This window comes from Oncorhynchus keta, chromosome 37 (assembly GCF_023373465.1).
Source record: "Oncorhynchus keta strain PuntledgeMale-10-30-2019 chromosome 37, Oket_V2, whole genome shotgun sequence".
NCBI classification, from domain to species: domain Eukaryota; kingdom Metazoa; phylum Chordata; class Actinopteri; order Salmoniformes; family Salmonidae; genus Oncorhynchus; species Oncorhynchus keta.
The window spans coordinates 112,814-131,645 of record NC_068457.1 but is presented as its reverse complement, the minus strand read 5'-3'; the positions used below and the strand labels follow the sequence as shown (position 1 = coordinate 131,645).

The 18,832-nt window shown below is 41.0% G+C and overlaps 1 protein-coding gene across 2 annotated transcripts in view; it reads left to right on the top strand.

Moving 5' to 3' along the window:
• Positions 1 to 1,206: 1,206 nt before the first annotated feature.
• Positions 1,207 to 18,832, top strand: part of rims4 (regulating synaptic membrane exocytosis 4) — a 47,472-nt gene continuing 29,846 nt past the window's right edge. Inside the window, exon 1 of one of the 2 annotated variants that reach the window (XM_035754782.2) lies at positions 1,207 to 1,870. In XM_035754782.2, the coding sequence (XP_035610675.1) occupies positions 1,732 to 1,870 (139 nt within the window). In that variant the 5' untranslated portion in view covers positions 1,207 to 1,731. Of the gene's footprint in view, positions 1,886 to 18,832 lie in introns of both variants that reach the window. The other variant, XM_035754780.2, reaches the window with a different exon arrangement.

Here is an 18,832-nt window from a genome sequence, read left to right as displayed (position 1 = left end):
CCAGATGGGCTGTCATGTGCCTTTTTACTGAGGAGTGGTTTAAAGGCCTGATTGGTGGAGTGCTGCAGAAATGATTGTCCATCTGAAAGGTTCTCCCATCCCCACACAGGAACTCTGGAGCTCTGTCAGAGTGACCATCAGGTTCTTGGTCACCTCCTTGACCAAGGCCCTTCTCCCCCGATTGCTCAGTTTGGCTGGGCGGCCAGCTCTAGGAAGAGTCTTGGTGGTTCCAAACTTCTTCCATTTAAGAATGATGGAGGCCACTGTGTTCTTGGGGACCTTCAATGCTGCAGAAATGTTTTAATACCGTTCCCCAGATCTGTGCCTCGACAAAATCGTGTCTCAGAGCTCTCCGGACAATTCCGTCAACTGCATGGCTTGGTTTTTGCTCTGACATGCACTGTCACACTAGACAAGTGTGTGCCTTTCCAAATCATGTCCAATAAATTGTATTTACCACAGGTGGACTCCAATCAAGTTGTAGAAACATCTCAAGGATGATCAATGGAAACAGGATGTACCTGAGCTCAATTTCGATTCTCAAAGGGTCTGAATACTTATGGAAATAAGGTTTTTCTGTTTTTGCTTTGAACTTTTCGGGTATTGTGTGAAGATTGATGAGGAAATTGTTTTATTTATCAATTTTAGAATAAGGCTGCAACGTAACAAAATGTGGAAAAGGTCAAGGGGTCTGAATACTTTCCAAATGGACTGTACATGTGACACGTTAGGCTGCTGCTGGAAGAGCCAACGCTAGGCGGATGATTGGATGTGATATGCTATTCAGCGGAGCAAACATTTCGAAAGTGAAGGCGCGGTGTTTGAATGTTGACATGACAATGACGGATGGAGATAGAGGTACTGAAAAATAGTAACAGAGAGAAGGAGGAGAAGACAGAGCAAGAGAGAGAGAAGGAGACAAATGGAAGTCCAGAAAAGAGAGAGAGAGAAGGTAAGTGAGAGAGAGAAAAACAGATGCAGAGAGAGAGAGAGAAAAAAAGAGAGCCAGTGAGAGCGAAAGATGGATAGGGGATGTAATAAACTTGCGCAGCCCCATTGTGCCGGGGGAGTTCTGCAGACAGCACTAAACCACACCCAGTTTCCCACATCGGCTTTCCTATTGGCTGATCCACAAAATCCCAGCAACAGCCTGCTATCTCTCCTCCCCTCTCTTTCTCCACAAAGGACTTACCAGTGAATGAACTGAGTCAAGCACAAGCTGTTGAAATCGTAAATGCCTCTCTCCGCCGATCTTTATCACCCAGAGCAACCAGACAGACACCGACGCCATTGCAGTGCACAGGAGAACCCTACCCTGGGTGAAGCTACATCAATAGAGCATGCTACGTAGGAATATACCTTCTCTTCAACAAAACAACAGACTCCACTGAACTGAGAGTCTGTTTTTCCATTCAATTCTCCCCAGAATTATTCTATTTTCTCATTCTAGGACAGCATTGCTCCTCTCCTCAGCGACTACCCTCGAAGCAGACACTCCCACAACACACCAGGACACCCCAGTCTGACCAAACAAAAGTTGTGGAAACCTATCAACTTTGGAGAGAAGCCTATCTTTACGGCCGGATATACGGTGGCCTTCCAGTGCAGAGAGAGAGTGACATTTGGGTAGAGAAAGAGGGGATTTGGGGATTTTTCTCTCTTCTGGTGGGTCTGTGAAAGTCTGTCAAGACGCCGCGTGCCGTGCTCCGTGTGAAGAATGCCCAGGCGAGGATGGCCAAGCCGGCTGAGCCAGCCCCAACACCTGGGCTCTACATGGAGCGCTCGCAGAGTCGGATCAGCCTGTCGGCCTCCTTCGAGGCTCTGGCCATCTACTTCCCCTGTATGAACTCTTTTGATGAGGACGATGTCGGTAAGCAGCCTAAAGGTGCTAGCAGCAGCCTCCACGGGCCTCCTCATTCACTACTTCCATCATTTCCATCTTCACTGCTCGTGGGCTTCTCGTAGTAGCTCATAATTGTTGTGACAGGTTGGTAGACAAGGTTGTGAAAGTTTGTGAGAGGAGCATGGTTATGCATGTTGGTATCCCTCTCTTGAACTCAATTCAAGTGTATTTGTGAGTCTTATGGTTTAGTGGTGGTTTGCATGTCTAATAAACCATTTGTGCAGATCTTTTGATGTATAGTGAACATAGCTTCTGATCAAATGTTGCCACGATGTAAATGTGTAATACATTTGCAAATGGCTGATGGGTGACTGTTAACAACTCCAAAATTAATATTATAGGTGTCACCCAACTTGATGCATTGCAAATATTAGAACTGCCATTTTAATGTGGAGCTTTGAGCACAAAGCAATTCAGTCTCTCTCTGACTGAGAAATTATTTATCCACCCCAATCTCATTATAAATGGCTGGATGCATAAGCACAACTTTTCCCATTACTGCTGCCAACACACACACAAAAGTTGGCTACTTTAACTACTGTAATCAGATGGACGCTTGGAAAAGAGAGTAGTAGTTCTGTGTCTGAATGGCAATTGAAATGCTAATTCCTTTGTGATTTGACAAACTACACTTCTCAAGTTCAACACCCACTGATTACAGGTTCATTTCTCCTGTTGAGTTGAGCCACAAATATGCCCTCATCATTTCACTTCTCATTCAATCTATCGCTGTCATTATATTTAGGCTGATTTGGACTCTCCCTGGTGCACATTGACAGCCAAATGTGTGAAGGTGAGGAGAATTGATTGTGAGATCACTACTGTCGCTGTTTTATCTCATCTCTCCTCCTCTCTTTTCACTGTGTATGTCTCCATCTTCCCCTCTCTTTTACTGTGTGTTCTGTCTCTGTCTCCCCCTATTTTTCACTGTCTCCATCTCGCGCTCTCTTTCATGACTCCATCTCCCCCTCTTTCACTCTCTCCATCTCCCCCTCCCTTTCACTGTCTCCATCTCCTTCTCTCCCATTCGCTTTCATTGTATATCTCAATCTCCATTATCTCCTCAGTTTTATGTCTCTATCTCCCCCTCTCTTTCACCGTATGCAGTGCCTTCAGAAAATATTCCTACCCCTTGACTTTTTAGACATTTTGTTCTATTACAGCCTGGATTCAACATTTATTAAATTGCACTTTTTTTTCTTTACGAGGAATTTAAAAACCTCTGTGGTCTTTGAGGTTGAATCTGTGTTTGAAATTCATTGCTTGACTGACGGACCTTACAGATAATTGTATGTGTGGGATACAGAGATGAATTCAAAAATCATGTTAAACACTATTATTGAGATTGAGTCCACACAACTTATTATGTGACTTGTTAAGCACATTTTTACTCCTGAATGTATTTAGGCTTGCCATAACAAAGGGGTTAAATACATTTCAGCTTTTCCTTTTATATACTGTACATAAAAAAAAAATCGAACATATTTCCGCATTGATGTTGTGATGACACAAAATCTTCATTTATTCCATTTTAAAGACACAACCAAATATGTCAAGGAGTGTAAATTCTTTCTGAAGGCATTGTACAGGTATACAGTATCTGTATATGTCTCCATATCCTCTCCCCTCTCTGACTGTCAGCCTGTGGGGATCTGCATGTGAGACAAAGTGCTACCAGGCCAGACATCACATCTCCCCAGCTAAACCTCACCGCCAACAGGAACAGCACATCAGACTGCACCTCCCCATCAAGCTCTAGCTCTACGTACAGTCAGAAGAGTCACACACAGCAGCCCGTTGTCACAGATTTTTCACAGATAGAAATCTCTGGGATTTCATCATCAGCCCTTCCATGCTAGTATGTCATTACACTCGATTAAATGGCAGACGTTTTATTACATGATTGAATCCTTGCATGTATAGCTAAAACCCATGGTCACTGATCTACGTATGTAGCCTACATGTATTAAATGTTTCTCTATTTCAGGATCTCATCCGCTTTCTATAACTCGCATCTCATTAGACTTAATCTTGTCAGACAGCAGACATAGACTTTTCATCATGGTCATTTTCTTGCGTGTACTGTAAGAATCACCGGAATAGAATGCAGCAGGTGAGCATATGGTAGTGATGCTACTGTGAAGCTAATGCTGGCAGAATGCATTGCTGTGGCTATAGCGTAGCGAACCTAGTGGTGCTGGGAGCCAAAGAGGAGGATTATTGCCTGTTGAGACATGTACTGGCACTCAGCCTTGATTACAGCTTGAAAACCATCGCTGACCCCTGTCACCATGTCTCAGCCTGGGGAAGAAGTGAATAAATATGAATATACTGTATTTGGGAATATATCTGGGGCCCAATTGTTACGAGCAGCATTTTAATGCCAAAAGTGAGGAAAATGGGGAACAAATAAAAGCAGAGTGACGGAGGAAATGAAATGGTCATGGAAAGAATCCTGTTTCATAATATTTGATACTGTCATATAGATGCAGTACTATAAGCCATTTCATATGGATGAGGGATGCTTCTAAATCCACCAAATCTGTCAAATTTGGTTTGACAGAAATGTAAAACAGCAACTCTAAATATCTACAAATGAACCTTAAACAGGAGTTGAAGAACACTGTGATGTTTCTAACAGAACATTGGATGAAACAACAGCAAAAACCAACAACATTGGACTAATTAGGGAAATAACCCCAGGGCACCCTCCTACTACCTACCTCCTACCATAAATCAATTTCTATGAGGAGAAATTGGGCACAATATAGAAACACACATTGATGAAAAAATGAAACCATTTGTTTTGGTTGTGGTGATCTATACATTTGCAGGTAATGACAAAGCTAATAATTACACATCAGTTATATCCAGAGGAAACTGAACATTTTATGTTGTTCAATCAGTCAGGTCTATGTTTTAGACAGTGCTAGAACATGGAGGAAAAAAGGTTCCCTTGGCGGCCATGTTGGAGAAACAACAACAGAAAAGTCACCAATAAAAAGTGTATTTGCAGAAAAGTAGGTCTAGTCAGTGGTGAAAAGAGGCAATCCATTGAAGAACATACTGTACATTATATCTACCGATTCCTGTGATATTTTGCATTGCATTGTTTTTCAGTGTCGGTAGAGTTGATTTCCTTAAGGGTGGGCTTAAAAATGAAATAATCACTTAACAATCTAATGATAGTGTTATTAACTGTTTGCCATTTATGCATTCAGTAAGCTTTATTTACATATACTCTAACACTTTGCACTAAGTTGTTCTTATATCTGTGTAGTATAGCAGTAACAACACTAACATTATTAACATCTTGTTTTGCACATGGGCGCCTGGCTGTCTGAAAGTGGGGGTGAAAACTCTTGGTGGTGCACCCAGACTATTTTTGCATTTTAAATGTTTTTTCTACACTGTTTTTCTTAACCCATTAGACTTGTTCCAGTATACGGGTTGAAAATGGCAGATTTGGGCACTGATAAATGCCTAAATTGGAATATAGAGGCTGTACAGTAACATGCTATACATCAAATAAAATACCATTTGATTGGTCATATACACAGATTTAGCAGATGTTATTGCGGGTGTGGAGAAATGCTTGTGTTCCTAGCTCCAACAGCGCAGTAGTATCTAACAATTCACAACAATACACACAAATCTAAAAGTAAAATAATGTAATTAAGAAATATATAAATATTAGATTAAGCAATGTCAGAGTAACATTGACTAAAATACAGCAGAATAGAATACAGTATATACATATGAGATGAGCAGAGCAGTATGTTATTAAAGTTATTATTAAAGTGACTAGTGTTCCATTATTAAAGTGGCCAGTGATTCCAAGTATATAGGTCAGCAGCCTCTAAGGTGCACGGTTGCGTAACCAGGTGGAAGCCGGTTAGTGATGGCTATTTAACAATCTGATAGCCTTGAGATGGAAGCTGTTTTTCAGTCTCCTGGTCCCAGCTTTGATGCACCTGTACTGACCTCGCCTTCTGGAATATAATGGGTGAACAGGCCGTGGCTCGGGTGGTTGATGTCCTTGATCTTTTTGGCCTTCCAGTGACATCGGGTGCTGTAGGTGTCCTGGAGGGCAGGTAGTTTGCCTCTGGTGACACGTTTGGCAGACTGCACCACCCTTTGGCGTTACCGCAACAGGCGGTGATATAGCCCAACAGGATGCTCTCAATTGTGCATCTGTAAAGGTTTGTGAGGGTTTTAGGGGCCAAGCCAAATTTCTTCAGCCTCCTGAGGTTGAAGAAGTGCTGTTGCGACTTCATCACCACACTGTCTGTGTGGTGGACCATTTCAGATCGTCAGTGATGTGTACGCCGAGGAACTTGAAGCTTTCCACCTTCTCCACTGCTGTCCTGTCGATGTGGACAGGGGCGTGTTCCCTCAAGTCCATGATCAGCTTCTTTGTTTAGTTGACATTGAGTGAGATGTTATTTTCCTGGCACCACTCTCCCAGGGCCCTCACCTCCTCCCTATAGGCTGTCTCGTCATTGTTGGTAATCAGGCCTACTGCTGTTGTGTTGTCTGCAAACTTGATGACTGAGTTGGAGGCGTGTGTGGCCACGCAGTCATGGGTGAACAGGGAGTACAGGAGGGGGTTGAGCACGCACCCTTGTTGAGTCCCTGTGTTGAGGATCAGCGAAGTGGAGGTGTTGTTTCCTACCTTCATCACCTGGGGGCGGCCCATCAGTCCAGGACCCAGTTGTACAGGGCTAATTAAGACCCAAGGCCTGAGCTTAATGATGTACTTGGAGGGTACTATGGTCTTGAATGCTGAGCTATAGTCAATGCACAGCATTCTTGCATACTGTAGGTATTCCTCTTGTCCAGATGGGATAAGGCAGTATGCAGTGCGATGGCGATTGCATCGTCTGTGGATCTATTGGGGCAGTATGCAAATTGAAATGGGTCTAGGGTGTCAGGTAAGGTAGAGGTGATATGAAAGAGGTGATATGAACCTTAACTTCTTGTGTCGAGCCATCCCGGATCCGGGATCGTGAATACAGCCTCAAGCTCATTACCATAACGCAACGTTAACTATTCATGAAAATCGCAAATGAAATGAAATAAATATGCTAGCTCTCAAGCTTAGCCTTTTGTTAACAACACTGTCATCTCAGATTTTCAAAAATATGCTTCTCAACCATAGCAAAACAAGCATTTGTGTAACAGCATTTAGCGTTAGCATAGCATTTAGCGTTAGCATTCAGCAGGCAACATTTTCACAAAAACCAGAAAACCATTCAAATAAAATAATTTACCTTTGAAGAACTTCGGATGTTTTCAATGAGGAGACTCAGTTAGATAGCAAATGTTCAGTTGTTCCTGAAAGATTATTTGTGCAGGAGAAATTGGTCCGTTTTCTGCGTCATGTTTGGCTACCAAAAAAAAACGAAAATTCATTCATCCAAACGCCAAACTTTCTTCCACATTAACTCCATAATATCGACTGAAACATGGTAAACGTTGTTTAGAATAAATCCTCAAGGTGTTAATATAATAATAATAATAATAATATAATAATAAGGTGTTTTTATTATTATTATTATTATTATATATTATTCTACTGTAGCCCACATTGAGAATCTTGCCTTTTTAAGATGAGAGAACAAACTGGTTTGAACAGTCCCTGCAGGACAAGGCTACTATCAATTATTTTCCAATTATTGTTAAATTGTCGTTCTCTTTAATAGTGGCCTCTTGAACAATAACCACCGTGAGTAGGCTACATATCTGTCAACAAATGCTGAAGAAACATCATAATCATGAAAATCATTAAAATAATCATTAGTAGATGTCAAAAAGGCAGAATGCTGTTAAATGCCTGTAAACAACTTGGGAGGAAAATTATTTATCTGATTTAATTATGTAATATTAGGCCTAATATCACTATCCACTTGCGAGTTACACATTGACAGCCTGCGAGCTACCGGACAGGCAGTTTTCTGCTCAGGTGCAACCTTTGGTAGGCTGAAGGATGACTACTCAGAGTCAGAGTTTGCACTACAGTGAAGCCTAATCAGACATGCCCATGCTCATCATGGTTCTAACAGGCAGAGTGAAACGATACAATGAATTTGCTGGTGGTGCACGCAGCTCAAATTATGTAACAGCACCTTTGGACCAACACCATCAATAAAAATTTAACAACAGCACAAAACAATGTATAAACCATTTTATTTTGCAGGTGCCTTTTCATTTTAAACACCAGTGGTGCAACTAGAGCTTTTTTTTAACCAGGCAAGTCAGTTAAGAACAAATTCTTATTTACAATGACGGCCTAGAAACAGTGGGTTAAATGCCTTGTTCATGGGCAGAATGGCATATTTTTACCTTGTCATCTCGGGGATTTGGCCTAGCAACCTTTTGGTTACTGGCTCAACGTTCTAACCACTAGGCTACCTGCCACCCCTTTCTAACTAAACTAAAACAGTGGCACACAGGAGGGAAGCAAAACTTTCCAGTGCTCAAAACCATTAATCTTGAGTCCATTGGGGGAGTGGGTGAAAAATGGAATCTGTTAATTTTTATATCATATATAAAATTGTCATATCTATAGTATTACATTACAGTACAAATCATATATAAAATCATGTATAAAATTGTCATATCTATAGTATTACATTACATTACATTACAAAACATTACAAATATTTTAAAAAAGACAGATTTCCCAATGGAATATGATAATCTGCAAAACAATACATTTGCACCATTATTTTGAAAGTGGAAGTGCAGCTGCTCCATTGGCTCCATTGCTCAGGCGCCTCTGGTTATGCAGCAGATGGCTAAGTGCATCACTATTGCCTTCATGACACCTAGAATTACTGTTACGGTAACAGAAATGCCTTGGCTTTTCGTGGTCAGTGAGATTGATGGTGCTTCTTGGGCATGTTATGTTACGGTGCGAAAGGTTGTGAGTTCATGCCCTGGTGCACTTGACTCAAATCACACAGTCGGGTTTCATCTGACTGTTGGGGTTGCTGCTAGATGAGGCCAAAGTGTGGTGGATCGCTAAGTGCATCACTACTGCCATCCTGAGACCTAGAAGTACTGTCATCCAGATTCAGAAATGCATGGTCTTTTCTGGGTCAGTTTACAGTTATCTCCATGTTCACTTCATAGCCTCATGGCATGAATGAATAATCTCTCTATTGGGTCCTCAGCTCAACCAATGCCTCAAAGGTCAAGTATCTATTACCTTTCCCAAGGTCAGTGTCTCAGCTGTGTTCATAGGGTCCCATAATGGACTACATGTAAGAAATGTGTATTCAGATCCAACTCACCGCACAACCTTCTCCCAATGTATTTAAAGTATCATCCTTTACTTCAAATGTTTGTGTTTACCACTCGTATTGACACACTACTGAGGATCTATATGCCAAGCCTGTTTTCTAGCGCCTCCGGGAGAGGAACTGGGATCTATTGAAAAAAATCTCAGAACTTCCAATGCTTGTTACCACTCCCTCACTGTCAAGCCTGGTTTGATGCTGCCTCTCAAAATATTATTGAGACTGAGAGAGAGAGAGAAATAGAGAGAACGATAAGAGAGTGAAATAGACATGGCCTCGAGAAATGTAGTTCCCATACCTATGCACTTGCAGTCTGCATTGTATTAAACAATGAGGAATTAATGTTGTCAAGTTGTCATATGTGTGTAGGGGGTAAACATCCCTTAGCCCCTAATGGATTTTGAATGAAAACATATTTTTATCTGAAGTTACTCAGTGGTAATGTGACTTTTTTAGGCTTTATCAAGTGTATAATCCTTCCACGATTTATATAATCTGTCACTATGTATGAGATTTCATCCTAGAGCAATCCTCTAAAAATGGCAAATCCATATTTGATTTACACAAACATGAGATAGATGAGATGAAGTAACCCTGTTAGCAATCTATTGATGTTCTCTTGTTAGCCATGTGAAACCCATTCATGCAGCTTGCCTGCATCAACCCCTCCACCTCCTCCTCCTTTACTTGCTTGCTTTGTTCCAGCTAATACAATGCTGTGGATATGCACAAACATGTGTTCTATGAAAGCAAGGTCTGTACAGAACAAGCACTGATCTGACCTTTAAGCAAATGTGTGCTACAGCTACACCTCCCCATCCGGAGCTAGCCTATAACAGGAGCTGTGGAACATTCAGATATAAATATATGATGTAGAACAAACATGCCTCTCTTACATGTAGAATGAGGAATCATGTTGGCCCTATTCATGACATTTCTATCTGCAATGTTCCATGTTAGCCTACTGAATGTGGCCCAGGACTGTGTGACAGACCTAAATCATATGTTTCTCTTGGCCGTCTATTAGGATGGCTGCTTGTTTTGTTTTAGGCATTTACATAACATGCTCTTATCGGCTTTGCAAAATGGGACTACTTAGGGCTTAACACAATGAGCCCATCCCAAACCCATTGGCCTTACTGCAGCATTGTTATTAGGACATCTGTATCCTCCACATCAATGGCAAGTTTCATTTCTAGTGTATTATGGGATGTTATTACTCATGGTATTTGATTTAGATGCCATTGACCAGAATGACTATATCAAGTCAGACAATTTACAACAAAATAGAGTTGCACAGGTTGGGAAATTGTAATATATAATGTGTATGGATGAGTTCCAAACAAAGGATCAGAGTCTGTTTCATCAGAGACATCTGCAACCCTGTGTATATCCTTCATCAGATGTAGGATTGCATATTCTGTTCAGTGTCTTTCAAACTTCATGACCTGGGTCATCTGATCAAACCATCTAACACAGAAGACACCCCAGAGGCAGAGTGGTCTACAGCAATACCCTTATCTCTGGCAGACCATTCCTTGAAATCATTAGGGATTGATGAGTTACAGGCACCACCAATCCATCACCTGCTTAATGGTTCATTAATGGAAGAGTGAGTAATGGAGTGCTATATGATGGCCCAATCAATGATCAGAATTAAAAAGAGCATTGACGACTGGGGTTTGGGATCGATAACAGGTGATAGGAATGGTGATAGGAATGGTACATTTAATTATATTAAAACATTAGAAAATATCAATTTCACAAGCCATTCTCTGTTGGAGGAGAAGCAGATACAGATGTTGATGGAGATAGTGATAAAACATGTTGTTTCTGATGCATGAGTTTTTGAAGATACAATGTTCAGTTTCGTGAACTTAAAAAACTAGAATGTATTTCATCAATCAATGGGATTTTCACACCACAGGCATTTACAAGGCCTGTGCCTGTTTTGTAGTGTCGTGTGTTCAAGGATGCCAAGGAAAGCCCCAAATATCCCCAAATATTTGACAAATAAAAAATAAAGATGATAAAATAATGTATATATGTTTTTACTAGTCCAATGCTCTAACCACTAGGCTACCCTGTCGCACTAGGCTACCCTGCTTAATTTAATACAAACAAATCAAACTTAAAGATACTGAAAACTATTTAGTCCAATCAATGTTCCTAAATATGGTGTGGCTGTCCATGGTACTGATTTGTGTGTGTGTGTGTGTGTGTGTGGACTACTTGTAGACTAGTTGAACGCCAATGCCATCCTCCTCACTTTCAGGTTGGCAAAACGGTCTATGGCTCTATCATAAAGTACACTTTTAGTTTTTGTTGTCATAGGCTACCTAGCTTAAATGCTTGCAAGCCTAACTTTGTCGCATGGGGAACAATGAACCAGCTAAGTCAGCTAGCTAGTTGACATGAGCCTAGGTAGGCTACATATTGAACATATCGTCTCAGGCCAGAGGCACAATATATGATTCAGGCACTTGTGAATTGAAGGAAAATTATCCAAACAGTCTTTTGTCTGCAATGTATTTTTCGTTATGTGTTAGATCCCAGTAAAACTAGCAGTCACTAATGAGGATCCTAATAACCAAAAGGTTGCAAGTTCAAATCCCTGAGCTGATAAGGTACAAAATCTGTTGTTCTGCCCCTACCCACTGTTCCTAGGCTGTCATTGAAAATAAGAATTTGTTCTTAACTGACTTGCCTAGTAAAATAAATGTAATATATGTTTATTTTGATGATGTTGAAATGGTGCTGGAATAGCTGTGGCAGTGGACTTTGTGCTGACTTGCAATAACTCCGTTGTTCTAAATCAGTAGTTGTTTAGTAAACAGTCGAAAACATTAAGTTGCTTGACCATGCGATATTTGCTTTGTGGACTTCGCTCTCCGGTTTTGTAATGAAACACAAAACCGCAACTGTGTGACTGTTGTCTTGGCCTTATTGTATATCATGGTGGCGTATGAACAAATGGGTTAAAGAGCAAAAATCGCAATTATCACAACATAGGCTTGGCTTGGCTTGGCTTCAGCAGTGATTTTACCCATGTACCGCTACTGATATCTTGTGAACCATTTAATAAGCAAAATTATCAGCAGGTGCTTTAAAAATACCCCGTCTCTCCCTTTCCCTGTTTCAAATTTATATGCTAAATGATTTCAGCCAACTTAATCAATGTGCTCTATTTCATTTATATCCCCACACTAGGGACCTCTGTAATGAGACCTACTTGTACATGTGCTACATTAGACTGGACACCAAAGTTATCAATCTGGTTCACATTGATGGGAAGGTATGTGTGTCATACGGTCCCGATTCTTGTCTTCATATGCAAGCATTGTAGATTGGTGGTTTCCTAGAGGCCTCTAAGTAAAGACAAAGTCTCTTTTCATGTAAAAAAAAAAGCAGATGCTTGAAAACAAACCTATGTTGAAATGAGGTAATCAGCTGAAAATGCATTGCTTTCTGAGTCTGTTTTTTAGTGTACATTTGTTACAGAGAATTGAAATGTATTTAAATACTGTATACATTATCAATTTGTTATATTGCTGCTATACTAAACAACAATATAAACACAACATGTAAAGTCCCATGTTTCATGAGCTGAAAAAGATCTCAGGAATTTCTCTCAAATTCTGTGCACAAATTTGTTTATATTCCTGTTAGTGAGCATTTCTCCTTTGCCAAGATAATCCATCATCCTGACAGGTGTGGCATATCAAGAAGCTGATTATACAGCATGATCACTACAGAGGTGCACCTTGTGCTGGGGACCATAAAAGGCCACTCTAATATGTGCAGTTTTGTCACAAAACACAATGCCACAGATATTTAAACTTTTAAGGGAGTGTGCAATTGACATGCGGATTGCAGGACTGTCCAACAGAGCTGTTGCCAGATAATTTAATGTTCATAGACTAGAGCACATATAACATTGTACCAATAATGCTTTTTATGATGAGAAATCAATGAGTCTGTGTATTGTCCTTCAGTTTATAGCACTATTTTTAATGGCAAGTCATTTATTATACTATTTGCTACAGAACAGGTCTCTGTATTCAGTGTTTATTGAATTTTTATTGTCCCTTTCTATGGGATATGAATTCTTATACCATTTGTACTGTACATCTGTCTCAACCTTGCAAGAACCATTAAAGTCCTACCTGCTGTGCATAACACTATTGTTCAGCTGGATCTTGCTGGAAAGGTGAAATAGTGTTACAGTGTTACACTCATAAGAGAGTATAAGTAAGACATAATGATCCTTCTCTAAAATTTTAACAGGTTTAAAACATTTTCAAAGCCACAAGACACACTTCCAGAATGTCTTTGGTGTGGTTTCCCATAGCAACAACATCCTTTTCATACTTGTTGTGGCAGAATGTCCTTTTTCAGACATAGCTTTAGAGAAGTTGTTAGGACAGCATGCTGCTCATTGCTTTTATATAATACACTCGGGTTGATATGGTTTCAGACAGCATGTACAGGTAGTATGTGAAATGTGTCTAAGATTCAGGATTTGAATGCTGAACATGATTTTATTCCCATTCTTAATGAGTGGAATTCGGTTACCTGCAGACAGGATGCGTATCAATGCACAATTATTTGAAACCAGTCTTTGAGTAACCCAAATATGCCTATGTTTAATTTCCCAGTGAACAGCATGGAAATAGCAATGTTCTGGGTCACATCTGAGCAATATTAAAAACCTAATCCCTGACACCCCCTACTGGAGTTGCTATGTAAGACTGGGCCAAGTACAGATAATCACAGTTATTTTACACGCACCAAATGATCAAATCTCAATAGTATGATTATTGCACGGAAGACTATGGACCAATTCTCTGTATCTTTGGGTAAGGTGTCTATAATGTTCAGTACTGTACTGCATGGTTGTGAGACAATGGCACAGTACAAAGTTAACATAGACTAGGATGACCTGCAACTGATACTGCACTCTGTCTGCTCCACCAGGCTGTAAAAAGGGGACATTTTCCTGTCCTTAGTAATAGATTGACGATGTCAAAGACTTTTTATCAAGCCTGTTGGAGCACTCTATCAAAAAGTGTCTCTTGCTTAGAATGAGAAATGTTAGGTAGGCGAGGCCACTACTGTGAACATCTTGTATTTACTGAGAATTAGAAATAGAAAAAAACGACCTTTGTCTCTATAACTACATGTACATTTACATTTACATTTAAGTCATTTAGCAGATGCTCTTATCCAGAGCGACTTAACTTAACTAAAACTACCTTTGTCTCTATAACCTTGTACTTTGCACAAGGACAAGGTAGCCAATTTATTATTACCTTGACATTATGAACCGGTAAGGTTCCTCTTAATTCATTGTTATGCGTTGATGGACAGGAATAACTATGAATTGTTACTGTAAATAATGTGGCTGTGTGGTTGGCACTTGTTGTACAACAGTTCTGGCATTCTGTAGATTTCCAAATTAAAGTTTTGCACTGCTGTACATCAACAGCTCAATTTGGAAAAATTCTCCCTCTGAGTTAAGAAATACTGCCTTTCGAAAAATCAAAGCCCTGTTTTTAAATGCTGCTAGTGTGTTTGCAGTTGGAGGCTAAAATCAAGGAAGTGATTCATGAGCTAGTATGTGGAGCAAACATTATCCTATTATTGATATAGCCTAGTATAATATTGTTTTGTTTTAGGTTTTGGAAAAGGAGGTTTGGGTGGAGATTTGAATGTAACATTGACACTTTGATGCAGGCTAAATCCTTACATAATAAACAAGATCATATGTGAAACGGACAGATGCACATAATGAACCTCAAATGACCCAATGGCACAACCCATCGACCCTTGCCACACAGGCACAAACTGGTTAAATCTATGTTGTTTTAATGTAATTTGTCAACACCTTGTGATGTGGAATCTACGTGAAAAAGACACTGGATTTTAAAATATTAACTATTGTTTTGAGGGTGGAATTTCCAACACACTATTAGGTCATCATGGTAACCAATTTTAAGCATAAACAAACCTTGTATAAAATGTGTTGAATTTGTAACTTTGAAACAACAGCTCTTCAACATAATATCCATAATATCCACTATAAGCAAGAAAACAATAGGCTGGGCTGCACCTTCTACTGGAGAGTTGATCTGTCTACAGCTATCCCCTTGGTCTCCCATCCAGGGTTTTAACCAAGCCCAGCACTGCTTAGCTTTCATATTTATAACTGACTATTACCAAGTAGAATCTCAATTCAACGGCTCAGACACAAGAGGTATGTGGCAGGGTCTACAGTCAATTACGGACTACAGGAAGAAAACCAGCCCAGTCACGGACCAGGATGTCTTGCTCCCAGGCAGACTAAATAACTTTTTTGCCCGCTTTGAGGACAATACAGTGCCACTGGCACGGCCTGCAACGAAAACATGCGGCCTCTCATTCACTGCAGCCGAGGTGAGTAAAACATTTAAACGTGTTAACCCGCGCAAGGCTGCAGGCCCAGACGGCATCTCCAGCCGCGCCCTCAGAGCATGCGCAGACCAGCTAGCTGGTGTGTTTACGGACATATTCAATCAATCCCTATACCAGTCTGCTGTTCCCACATGCTTCAAGAGGGCCACCATTGTTCCTGTTCCCAAGAAAGCTAAGGTAACTGAGCTAAACGACTACCGCCCCGTAGCACTCACTTCATCATGAAGTGCTTTGAGAGACTAGTCAAGTACCATATCACCTCCACCCTACCTGACACCCCAGACCCACTCCAATAGGAATACCTATGTGAGAATGCTGTTCATCGACTACAGCTCGGCATTTAACACCATAGTACCCTCCAAGCTCGTCATCAAGCTCGAGACCCTGGGTCTCGACCCCGCCCTGTGCAACTGGGTACTGGACTTCCTGACGGGCCGCCCCCAGGTGGTGAGGGTAGGCAACAACATCTCCACCCCGCTGATCCTCAACACTGGGGCCCCACAAGGGTGCGTTCTGAGCCCTCTCCTGTACTCCCTGTTCACCCACGACTGCGTGGTCACGCACGCCTCCAACTCAATCATCAAGTTTGCGGACGACACAACAGTGGTAGGCTTGATTACCAACAACGACGAGATGGCCTACAGGGAGGAGGTGAGGGCCCTCGGAGTGTGGTGTCAGGAAAATAACCTCACACTCAACGTCAACAAAACTAAGGAGATGATTGTGGACTTCAGGAAACAGCAGAGGGAACACCCCCCTATCCACATGGATGGAACAGTAGTGGAGAGGATAGTAAGTTTTAAGTTCCTCAGCATATACATCACAGACAAACTGAATTGGTCCACTCACACAGACAGCATCGTGAAGAAGGTGCAGCAGCGCCTCTTCAACCTCAGGAGGCTGAAGAAATTTGGCTTGTCACCAAAAGCACTCACAAACTTCTACAGATGCACAATCGAGAGCATCCTGGCGGGCTGTATCACCGCCTGGTACGGCAACTGCTCCGCCCACAACCGTAAGGCTCTCCAGAGGGTAGTGAGGTCTGCACAACACATCACCGGGGGCAAACTACCTGCCCTCCAGGACACCTACACCACCCGATGTTACAGGAAGGCCATAAAGATCATCTGCCTGTCCACCCCGCTATCATCAAGAAGGCGATGTCAGTACAGGTGCATCAAAGCTGGGACCGAGAGACTGAAAAACAGCTTCTATCTTCAAGGCCATCAGACAGCATTAAACAGCAACCACTAACACTGAGTGGCCGCTGCCAACACACTGACTCAACTCCAGCCACTTTAATAATGGGAATTGATGGGAAATGATGTAAAATATATCACTAGCCACTTTAAACAATGCTACCTAATATAATGTTTACATACCCTACATTATTCATCTCATATGAATATGTATATACTGTACTCTATATCATCTACTGCATCCTTAGGTAATACATGTATCACTAGCCACTTTAACTATGCCACTTTGTTTACATACTCATCTCATATGTATATACTGTACTCGATACCATCTACTGTATCTTGCCTATGCTGCTCTGTACCATCACTCATTCATATATCTTTATGTGCATATTCTTATCCCCTTACACTGTGCATAAGACAGTAGTTCTGGAATTGTTAGTTAGATGACTTGTTGGTTATTACTGCATTGTCGGAACTAGAAGCACAAGCAATTCGCTACACTCGCATCTGCTAACCATGTGTATGTGACAAATAAATTTGATTGGATTTAATTTGATGTGCAATCCTGAGATTGATTGTTGAGAGATCTCCATTTAATAGATTTACCATTGCTATCGAAGTAATTCCAAAGGTTAGATTTAACAGAGCAAATTAAATTTAACCATACTTTATCAATCATATATCATCAATATTGCTATTTAGGCCTATATAGCATTTGGGAAGTCATCAATAGCTGTTGTTTAAATTCCAGGATTCAACTAAAAATAGACAACAGACTTTCAGCATGCTTATAGGGAAAGACGCTCAACAAGCACAGCACTTACACTTACTGATAATTAGCTAAGATAAATGTGTGATAAAAATATAGTGGGAGATGTTTTGTTCGACTTCAGTGTGGGTTTTGACATTATCGTTCATAGTCTGCTGCTGGAAAAACATATGTGTTATGGCTTTACACCCCCTGCTATATTGTGGATAAAGAGAGGTTGTTCTTTATAGAAGTCTCTCCAACATAATAAACAATTAATTTCAATCTTTACTAATGACACGCCACTAACTTTGAGGAAAGCCAGTGTGTCGATGTATGCAGATGACGCAACACCAAATCTTGTAATAAATAATATGAAATTTGAGCAAGTTGAGGTGACTAAACTGCTTGGAGTAACCCTGGATTGTAAACTATCATAGTCAAAACATACAGTAGCTAAGATGGGGAGAAGTTTGTCCATAATGTAGCGCTGCTCTGCCTTTTTACAACACTATCAACAAGGCAGGTCCTACAGGCCCTAATTTTGTCACACCTGAACTACTGTTCAGTCGTGTGGTCAGATGCCACAAAGAGTCACCGTGGAAAATTACAATTGGCTCAGAACAAGACAGCACGGCTGGCCCTTAAATGTACACAGAGAGCTATAACATTAATAATGTGCATGTAAATCTCTCATGGCTCAAAGTGGAGGAGAGATTGACTTCATAGCTACTTGTTTTTGTAAGAAGTGTTGACATGCTGAATGTACCGAGGTGTCTGTTTAAACTACTAGCACACAGCTCAGACACCCATGCATACCCCACAAGACATGCGTAACCAACTGAGCGTCACCAACAACACCACGTATAGTCTCAAGTTTGACGGTTGACAGCCCGCAGAACTTGTATCTAGCGTTGGATGTAATCCATATCCTGGCCATCTGATTGTTGAACTTTACGGAAGCCCATTTTCACTAGAGTAGCTATTTCCCAATCAATATGTGCATTGCAAATCAAGCTGGGTGGGCGGGGTTTGCTCCATTTCAACCATTGGTCCTCCTAAGGAAAGCTCTGCGGCTATGCAAATCGAAATCTCCCAGTCTTTTCCCAGAAAACACGGCGCCACCACATATTAATAGGCAAAAGGGAGCATAAATTGATGACATAATCGTAATCCAAACCAAACCCTCAGGTAAGTCAGTTACCAAAATCTGTTTTGGACG